Consider the following 10590-nt stretch of genomic DNA (forward strand, 5'->3'; position numbering starts at 1 on the left):
CCTCATCACTGAACAAAATCTTATGCGTGAACTGAGGGTCCTGTTCCAATTTTTGTTTTGCCCATTCTTCAAAAAACTGTGCGCCGATCTGGGTCACCCTCGTTGAGATGCTGCAGTAGCTGGAGTTTGTAAGGGTGCCATTTGTGAGTAGCTAATATCCGCTGAAGGGATGTTCGACTAATGCCACTCTCCAATGACATGCGGCAAGTGCTACGCTGTGGGCTCTTGCTGAATGAAGCTAGGACAGCCACTGATGTTTCTTCATTAATGACAGTTTTCATGCGTTCACATTTTGGCAAATCCAACACTGAACCAGTTTCACGAAACTTAGCAAGCAGTTTGCTAACTGTAGCATGGGAGATGGGTGGTCTCGTAGGGTGTTGCAATGACCTGGTTACTGCGTTCACCAGATATCAACACAATTTCGATCCACTCCTCACGTGTTAACCTCTTCGACATGTCAATGGCTGTGAACAAAGAGAAACTTGTAAATAACTCATGAAAGAATAAAGTTACATTGAAACCAAGCACACCATTGTTTTTCTTGTGACATTACCAATAAGTTTGATGTGTCACATGGCCCTCTTCCTATTGAAAAAACAAAAGTTGTATCCAAGATGGCCACCATGGCCACCATGGTCATCACCCATCTTGAGGAGTTTGCCCCCTCACATATACTAATGTGCCACAAACAGGACTTTAATATCACCAACCATTCCCATGTTATTACGGTGTATCCATATAAATGGCCCACCCTGTACAATTCAGTTTCAGTTCCAAAATTAAATTTTTTGGGACTTACATCCGGTTCCGGTTCAAGAGTAATCGAGCGCAGATTAGTAGAACTACGTTTTACTAGCGGGCCGAACGTGTTGCTGACGGGAATCTACGGTGTCTTGAGCTGAATTAAGACTTCAGAAGTCATTCGTCATGTCGAATGAGCAGCGGATAAACTCTCAGGTTGGTAATAAATGTATTACATGTATAAGAACAAGCGCCATGTTAACAAATGATAGCCGTACAGTAACTTTTATGCTTATTGTAGCTGTTAGCTCAAAACGCTAATTTAGCGTAGTTTGCCCTGAATTCAGCTTTGATAAACAAATATGATCGACTGTTTCTAGTAGAATTCCAAAGCTGTCATCTTGTACCCTCTCAGAGCCCTGTATGCTTGCAGAGACCCCTACAGAAGGGAAACATGCAAAACAGTGTCCAAACCTTTGTTTTAGCTTTATTTATGTCTTACACAGCATCCCAACTCTTTAGCTAACTTAATAACTTTAGCTAAAGTGAATAGTTAGTCTAATTCATTAGTGCAGCATTACTGGATCACCTCTGTTTGAAGTGATATGATATGTGACTGTCACTGTGTTTAACTACCATAATAATTCTTAGGGTACTGAGTGCATGCTTAATTCGTTTTTTTTAAACACACTACTCCATTGCTATGTTTGACAGACTGAAGTTGTCGGGTCACCTCCTAAATCGACCATCTTTTACAGGTGTTTTGTGCCAGAAATGGAGTGTCCACCGAAGATACTGAATCTCTACACCTTGCCATTGATCCCTCTTGAGCCTTCATCTAGACAAGAGACATTAACTTAACCACTCTCACATGCTCTGTACCTACATCACCTTCCCTGACAGTCGTATGCTTGGCTCATCTGAGGGTGAAATTATAAGAATGTGTTATTCAGCTCAAGATGCTGTAGATTCCCGTCAGTAACACTTTCGGTCCGCTAGTAAAACGTAGTTCTATTAATCTGAGCTCGATTACTCTTGAACCGGAACCGGATGTAAGTCCCAAAAAACTGAATTTTGGAACTGAAACTGAATGGTGAGAAGTGAATCTGAAATTATTCGAGAGCTAAATTTTTAAAGGATAAAATATAGTTTCAAAGCAAATGGATTCATTTTCAAAATATAAAATTCAATTTCAATGTAGTGATGATCATTTTCAAACCAATGAATTGAATTTCAAATTAGGATGATTCATATTCAGTTTTTAAAAGCATTTATTCAAGTTACAATTCATATTCAATCCGAGCAATTCAAATTCAAATGTAACTTATTCATATTCAGTTTCTGATGGCACAGATTTCTGCCCATAACAAGCATTCTTATTTCATCCCAATATTGCCATAGTTACATATTAAGAACAGATTAGACATGTAAAGTTCCTATCTCTGAAAATCTGACAAGAGATATCTAAATAGAAAGCAAACATGAAGCCAGCTAATTTAGGAGTGTGTGTCCTAAAAATCACACTTTCCCACTGATAAACCCTTTGATTGCATTCTCACATCACATGAGTTTATTCACCAAGCGTCAAAATCCAATGTCACTTCAAAGAAAGTTTAACTAACACAGATATTGGCAGCAAAAACAGAAGTGCTTACTGACAGAACTTTTTAACAACTCACCTCAGTATGGCTGTCATTGGCCAGAAATGAGCTTCACTGACTCTTTGAACCATATCAGACTCCTTTCACGAAGTTTTATAGCCTCTTCCAGATGAATAAAAGTTGGATGTTTTTCATCCGGCATTGACAGCTGAGGTAAACAGTGTACCGATAGCCAACACAACTCAAGGGTGGTCCTTTTGCAATCTGAAAATTACAGATGTCTGGCAGTGAAAACTTTACACATTGAAATTTGAAATTAGCTCTGGACGACAACAAAATAGACACTTTAGCGGTTTCCTATTCAAATGAAAAGTTTGAATAGAAGAAATGAAAAGAGGTGAGGTCAGTTAAGGAACAAAGGAACACAGGAGCCAGAGCAGGAAATGAGGTAAGTGAAAGGGTAAACAAATGGTACAGCTTCATACTGCATTGTGAAAACTCATCAGCTGATGCGACCGATGATACGAAAAGGATGGTAGGTAAGAAGGTAATAGAAGCTTCTAGATGCCATGTCAAAACTTGTAGAATAAATGTGTGTAGAAACCCCCCCCACACACAAAAACACACATATTTACACAAATATACTGAGAGCTGCAAACTCTTATGTATTCATTATTATTTTTATACTACTCTCAGCTACAAAATTGCTTCATAGTGTAGTGATATACACATTCACTGGGCTAGTTTGGGTCCAGCCAATGATACAAATCCCTTCAGGGTTACAACAGGAAGAGTATTTGGTGCAAAACTTTGCCAAATCAAACATGTGCAGCTACTTGCTTGGGTGACCTCTCCTGGACAAGGGAACAGACAAAAGTAGGTTTTTACTACCTAAAACTGCAGTTCTGTGATTTGAGGTTCCCATATGAGTGAATGCAACTGCCCAAATGCACCTTTGTAAGTCCTGAATGCATGAGTTTTCTTGAACTTCTTGCAACAACTGTGTTGTGAAATGCACACAGCAAGTGGAATAGTAGAGGTCAGTGTTGTGTTGAAATAATTGGGTGGAGACAGCCTTGCACATGAGTTCAGACTCAAGACTTAAGTGCAAAGCAAACACAGTATGAAACAGTTGTTCAGTAGAGGGGGCAGTTGTAAAATGGCCCAATGATTAATGACTAAATAAACACAGAGAGTTAAAATCATTCATTTCTCATTAGGTCCAGGAGCAAACGAGAGTGAAGGGACTTTCAGTTATGGTATCTGAGTAACGGCAAAACTCTGTGCTCCAACCTACATATGCTTTAACTGCATCACCCCCACAGTTAAAATCACCATTCCATTTGTACTTACCTTGACGCAAATTACTATTCACTTCCAATGCTGTCTCAGATGGCAGCCTGTCTGGCATGCTCTCTGCATTTTAATCTACTGTAGAACTGAAACTGAATGGTGAGAAGTGAATCTGCAATTATTCGAGAGCTAAATTTTTAAAGGATAAAATACGGTTTCAAAGCAAATGGATTCATTTTCAAACTATAAAATTCAATTTCAATGTAGTGATGATCATTTTCAAACAAATAAATTGAATTTCAAATTAGGCTAATTCATATTCAGTTTTTAAAAGCATTTATTCAAGTTACAATTCAGATTCAATCTGAGCAATTCAAATTCAAATGTAACTTATTCATATTCAGTTTCTGATGGCACAGATTTCTGCCCATTTCTGCCCATTGTTGGAGAAGGGGATCCCTTCTCCAACAATAAAATATAGGGATAATCCATCATATCTTCAGTCTGAAGGCACAAATTTTAATGTCCCTTGACAGTTTATGAACATTGTTGTTGAAGATGTAATTACATGCTTATCTATGTATATTTATGACTGAAGTATCCTTACTGTTTAAATAACCTAGCAAAAAAATGACTGATTATGGAAAATTAGATACTGATTAGATTCAAAGTCTAACCCTAATTTGTCCCTTTTGAGGGTTTCACAGTCCATGGGTGTCTTTCCGTTATTCATTTAAAGTAATTTTGATCTAAAAGTCAAATAAACCTGAAACACTGGCTGACCAGATGCCCATGCTGGTGACAATCCTTTTTTTTTTGGAACCCTATAATTAACACGTGTGACCGCAAAATAGGAAGGTTCTGTGGTAAATTCTGTACACTCATGTGGCTCTATGCCATATTACCTCGCATATGGACCAAAACACCCCTGATCTTCCAGACAGTGCCTTCATACCAATGGCTCACTAAACCAAAAAAAAAGGGGGGAAAGTATTTATGCAAATCATCCTGACACAAACACAAAATCTGCTGATCATCCTGACACAAACACAAAATCTGCTGAACTGCGTCTTGTCTCCATCCAGAAATTAATAACAGTAATACATGTGGTGTCTTGGACAGCAGGTTGTGGTTATACGTTTCCTCTGATAGAACATGGACTGAGCATGATTGCCAAACCCTACTTTCAGTAAAAAGTAAAAAGAGGAAGCTGTAAGAATGCCACAGCTACTCAAGCTGTTGGAACAGGACATGACTCAGCCTGGAGCACTTTTTGAAAACATAGTTTAAAACTACTTTACCGTTTCAACTCAATTCAATTCAGATTGATTTATTTAGCATCAAATCATAATATAACGCACCTTGAGGCCACTACTATTGTAAGGTAAAGAACCTACAATAATATCTAATGATTAAATGTATAATCACATAGTGATTGAAACCTGAAGGCTCTGCCTCCTGAGAGTGAAGTGCTTTTACAATAGTCACGACTGATAGCTACCACTCCCTGAGCGTGGTTCTGCAAGTTTTATTCCTGTTAAAGTGAGTTTTTCCATCCCAATGTTGCAAAGTGCTTGTTGAGCTTCCCTCTGTATTACTGTCAGTGTAAAGCTCCTTGAAGTGGCACTTTGTAGATTAATTTGAATAGAACTGAAAGGATCCAGTGATCATACATGCATTTTTTTTCTTTTCAGGATGTTCAAAAATCTGATGGTCTCTGCCTTTTCTTGCAGCCTGAAGATGGCCTTATCCACTTTCCTTCAGGAAAATACTTTGAATTAATTCCAACCTTTTATCTGGCGGATTTTTTTTTTATAAAGAAATAACATTGATAATCCCTCTAAGCTGTATCTGTTCTTGTTGTTGGATGTGCGTTTCTATAAAAGACCAGGTTAAGGTAGTGTTGCCTTTTAAAGCTTTTACTCTGTTGTTCCTCAGGTCAGACAGGAAAGTTACTAATAAGAAATAGAGCTGCATCATTGCTGCCGTCAGTTATCACTGTAAAGTTCAAAACCCTCCACGCTACTGCAGAAACGTTGTGATGCAAGAGGGTGTGGATAAACGAATTACTCACACAGAGGAATTTCCTCAGCTTGAAGTGTAGCTTCATGTGAGTGAATCGTGTCATTATCTCACGATTCAAAGGCTCGCCATGAAAAACATTTCATGTCGTCAGCTCCCACACTGTTCATTATATTTATTGACTCAATATGTATTTTTAGCTCTTAAGCTGAGGTGACTAACCTCTTTGCATTACACATGTTGTTATTCCTGCTTTCTCCAATTCCCTTTCCCCTCCTCCCACTTCCAAGTTTCATCAAGTTTACTATTACATAAGCAGATGAAAGTCAGTGAATAAATTCACAAATCTGACACAAGGATTAATACAGGCAGTCTACTAATAACAGTAATAATAAGAAAAAATCTTTGTAGTGTAGCCTGCCAGAAGCATCCAGATATTCAGCATCAGATTTGATATATTTCCTGCTGTGATCTGTAATACTTGTAGAAAGCACAAACAGTCATGTGGAAAAAAGTTTCAATTTTAATCAAGAGGTTTTAATCAACAAATATCTGGTTAAAGTCATTTAATCCAAACGAATGCAGTGTGAAAATCACCACCATGAGACTAACAATAAAATATGAATAAAATAAGAAGCAAGAGACAAGCATCAGTAAGTTTTGTGCTTTTATTAGTAGAGTTTCATTTTTTCCCCAAAGCGTCCCTGAGTACAAGCAATACAAAAACCTGTCTGTTCATATCTGGTGTGGTGGTTTCTTTAAACATTAACACATTTCTGTTTGGCTTTTGAACACACACACACACACACACACACACACACACACACACACACACACACACACACACACACACACACACACATAAAGACTTACAAAAGTTATTAGGCATGTACGAAAAATCTAAGAGGTTTATTTGAAAGGCTGGTGCTAGGCTAACAAAATAACTAAACAACAGTAGCATCTCATGCTAAGATAGCTCTGGGATAACAAACTGGGATAACAAACTGGAACAGGATAAACATGTACGATTGATAAATGAGTGGGTAATCTGAAAATAAATAATGGTCTTCAATTTTAACAGCAGAGGGTATGGTTTCATTAAATATCTCAAAAATATTGGTATATGTCTGCATCTATTTAATGTAATAGAAATTAATTCTCTTTAAATATTTTAAACCATTTTTCAGTGCAAATTCAAAAACAAGAACCACACACACACATTTTGTATGCTCAGTCTTTAAAGCTGATGAACTGAAATTACCCTTATGTGGAGCACCTGCCTCTTGAACCACAACGAAAGACTGAAACCCCAAACTGGATGGTTCAGGAGGAACTGAGGGGCTTGCATAAGGGCACTTTAAGTTCCAGGATTAAAAATATAAAGCATACAACTGTTTAAATTTTAACCTTAACATTCACCAGGTTACCAGTGACCCATCTAAGGTTAGGATGCAATTAACATGCCCTTCAAATTACGGGGCCTCATTGAATATATGATAATACATCTGAAAGGCAAATTTGTCTTGTTTCTGGAAATTAGCCTATTTAGCATGTGGCTAAAACCAAACCAAACACAACCCTAACCCTATAGAACACCAAGTTATATTAACTTAAAAAGTAAATGCATTAAGAATGAGACCATGATCACGTACAATAATTATTGGAGAAAAGCGCCAAAAAAGGATGTCTTGATCAGGTTGTAGCCATCTATGACTTTCACGCTCAAAAATTCTCCATCTAACCGGTCAAAAAGCTGCCCCACAAACAAGGTCTGGTAGTCTTTTGTCTGACACTTGACACTCTCCCAGGCATCCAGTTCTGTAGTGACTTTACCGTATGCTTCACTCCAACGGTGCAGCTGTATATGGAATTTCTGGAATTCGAAACCTTTCACATCATCATTACAGCTTAAAGTAAACCTCAGGTAGATGAAGTAGATACCAGTTGTGGGAATCACAATGGCATTCTTCTCTTTGTTGTAGTTCATTTTTCCCAGTATAGGAGCCCACGTGATGTAAGATCCATTAGCCTTGCCGGTAGACTCTGCAAGAGAGGATATCAGCCTGTGAGTCACTGAATCACTCACATCCTGAGATCCTTTTTTAACTTATTGTATATGTATTCTTTTTGTTTCTCTTAAAAGGGTGCTCTTTTCGCTTGCGCTAAAAGGGTTTGCATACAATTTTCGTTGTTCTTAAAGCACAATGACAATAAAGATTCTGATTCTGACGAAACAGCACAACCTTTTCTATTGTGTTTCTATTTGTTTTAGCTGCCTCTGAGCCCGGAGGCTCGTCTAACCTTTAAGTACATTCCAGCTTTTCATGCTGCAGATTTTCAAGTATTTATGCACAGCTGGATTGTCCCTCTCAATCTATAGCTATAATTCTATAATCTATAACTGTATGCAATTAAGGATTTGTTCATATCCCTCTGAGAGCTCTTTAATACCTCACACAGTTACATATAAACACATGGAAAGCACAACATAGATGGTGTAAACTAACATGAGACACTTACGGAGATGAATTTTCTGTGTTTCCGCTTGCCTTTGAACAGTTTCTGCATGTGGAACTAGACAGAAGAAGAGAGAAACTGAAATGAGTTGTTTTCCCTTGTTATAATATCTTGGAGAAAGTGTTTGCATAAAGCAAACACAAGCGTGAGTGTGTTCTTTCAGGTACAGTATGGGAGATTAGCCAAAAAGACTGGAGAACAGAGCAGCTTGAAATACATGTATTCCCAGTAACAACACATATAATTAAAAATAGATTAAAAGACATGACATACCTTCAGGGCACCCTCTCTCTTGCTTTGAGTAGGCTGGAGTTTGGTCTTCTGCACTCTGGGAATAAAGGAGAATTAACTTTAATAAAACCTTGAGTCGTGTAGAGCTTTGCAGTCATTGATGGTCTGTTTTTAAAAATTTGTATTCACGCAAAAATTTGAAAACTTATGTCCAGCAACACAAAATTCATTAAACTATGTTAACCTGTAAGAAAAAGAGCCCACAGCATGCTTGTGCTCGTAAAAATAACTTTAACTGGCGGATATGTGTTTAACACTACAGTTAAAAACAGTAATAAAAATCAGCAACACACTGTTGTTGGAGCAAAACCTGCGTAACTGTCTGCTAAGAAGCTGAAATACTAGAAACTCAAATGCAGGGAGCACAAGAATCACAGGAATGTTGCTCAGAGGGATCGGGCGCAAATCAAAACAATCAGCTCTCGTGTTTTCAGTGATACCAGCCAGTACAGTTTCCTTACTATTAAAATAAAATCTGTCATGAAGTGCGCACACACGGCAATCAATAATATAGCACCACAAAACACAATACCACAATCTGGGCACATCTATCAATGTCTGTATGAGTCGACTTTATCAGACAAGTTAGACAGCGTAATCTGTCCGAAATGCGTTTATGATTTAAGTGCAATGCAAAAAGGTTTGATAGAATTGCAGTCAACATTCCTGCTAAGGTAAGTCTGTCGCATCACTGCTTCAGACAGACTAAAGTCTCCAAGGAAAAAACAACTCACCCCGTCTCTGCTGGATCCAGATTTTCCATGCTGCCCTAAATTAGCACACGTGCTGTAAACAAACAGTGCAGTACAGCCGAGCAGAAGGAGCAGAGTGATTAGCCGGAGCCTCGCCTCCTGCCTCTTCATGTCCCGGCAGTGATTGATGAGGATCAGCACAGATTCGTCTGAGCTCACATTTATCAAAGCATCCCCACAGGCAGCCCCAGCAGGTACGGTGGGTCCCATCACTTTCTGTCCCATAATGTCTTCAACAAGAGAGACTGGTCTAGGAATAAAGCTGCTTCTGACTGATACATGCACACACTCTTATAGCAGCTAAACGCCTACACCAAAAAAACTGGAATTACCTCATCTGTCCCTTCGTGCAGACAGGAAGGGAGAGGAGAGAGAGTGAGGAGGAGCATACACCACTTCCCACACTGACCCACGTTCACTAGACTAGAGTCCGGTTATAATGTGTCATGTGTTGCTCTTTACATTCAGCTTGTTTCCTCATCTGATTCCAACAAGTCAAAAGATTTTTTTTTCACAGTTATGACTCAGGCTGTGGTGCTAAAGAAGAGTCTCTGTTTACCTAGACATGCACTCGTAAAAGAAAAAAGTCTGCCAATGGCTTTTTTTAAGGCTTGAATTCATTCCAGTCCTTTACCTACTCAAGTTTTCTGTTCATCTGTGGTTTAACAGACGTCTAAATGATACATAACTGTCAGATCTTAAAGAGATTAAACCGGATTAAAAAGTGAAAGTTTATTGCATCACATCTAAAACAGATGTTTGTTTGTTTGTTTGTTTGTTTGTTTTATCTCATCTACAGTACAGGGTAGGGTTGCTCCTTTGTGTATACTTGTTTGCCTAATTGAAACATGAAAATGATGCCAAAATAAATCTATATGATTTAATGGAAAAGGTAATGCCTTCTAGTCTATGAAAAAACTAACCATAAACCCAACAAGTGGTTAAAAGTCACAAATGATAAGTTGTTTTTTCAGGGTTTTGCAAAGACTTTATTCTATGTTATCAGACAGATAAATAACACAGAGACATCAAGATTAAAAAGGCTTACATTTCAAATGTCAAAGTCTAGATCACCCCATTTTGAAATTGCACACACAGACCTTTGCCTTACTTTAAAAAAAAAGAAAAATTCAAACCTAACTGGTTCTGGGTAGAGTTTGGGTTTCAATAGCATCCACTCCTTTTTATGCAGTTTTTTTTTAACCAAAGTGAAATGCCCAGTTAGAAATGTTTCATCAGAAAATGTTTAATACCAGTGAATTCATTTGTAAGATAACATTAACATAGTGTGTGACTAAGAAAACAATAACCTACATGTCTTGCCCATGAGCTGCTGTCATGCAGTTAAATCCGCATTTGGTTGAAAATTG

General features: G+C 38.1%; 1 protein-coding gene across 1 annotated transcript; it reads right to left on the reverse strand.

Annotated features, from left to right (window-relative positions):
- Positions 1-6314: 6314 nt before the first annotated feature.
- Positions 6315-9555, reverse strand: LOC101483033 (uncharacterized). Its single transcript, XM_004561887.3, has 4 exons — positions 9203-9555; positions 8451-8505; positions 8181-8234; positions 6315-7703 (listed from the first exon to the last, which is right to left on the reverse strand). The coding sequence occupies exons 1-4, from the start codon at positions 9443-9445 to the stop codon at positions 7318-7320; spliced, it is 738 nt and encodes a 245-aa protein (XP_004561944.1). The 5' UTR covers positions 9446-9555; the 3' UTR covers positions 6315-7317.
- Between the last annotated feature and the right edge of the window lie 1035 nt (positions 9556-10590).

This window comes from Maylandia zebra, linkage group LG7 (genome assembly GCF_041146795.1).
Source record: "Maylandia zebra isolate NMK-2024a linkage group LG7, Mzebra_GT3a, whole genome shotgun sequence".
Taxonomy (NCBI): domain Eukaryota; kingdom Metazoa; phylum Chordata; class Actinopteri; order Cichliformes; family Cichlidae; genus Maylandia; species Maylandia zebra.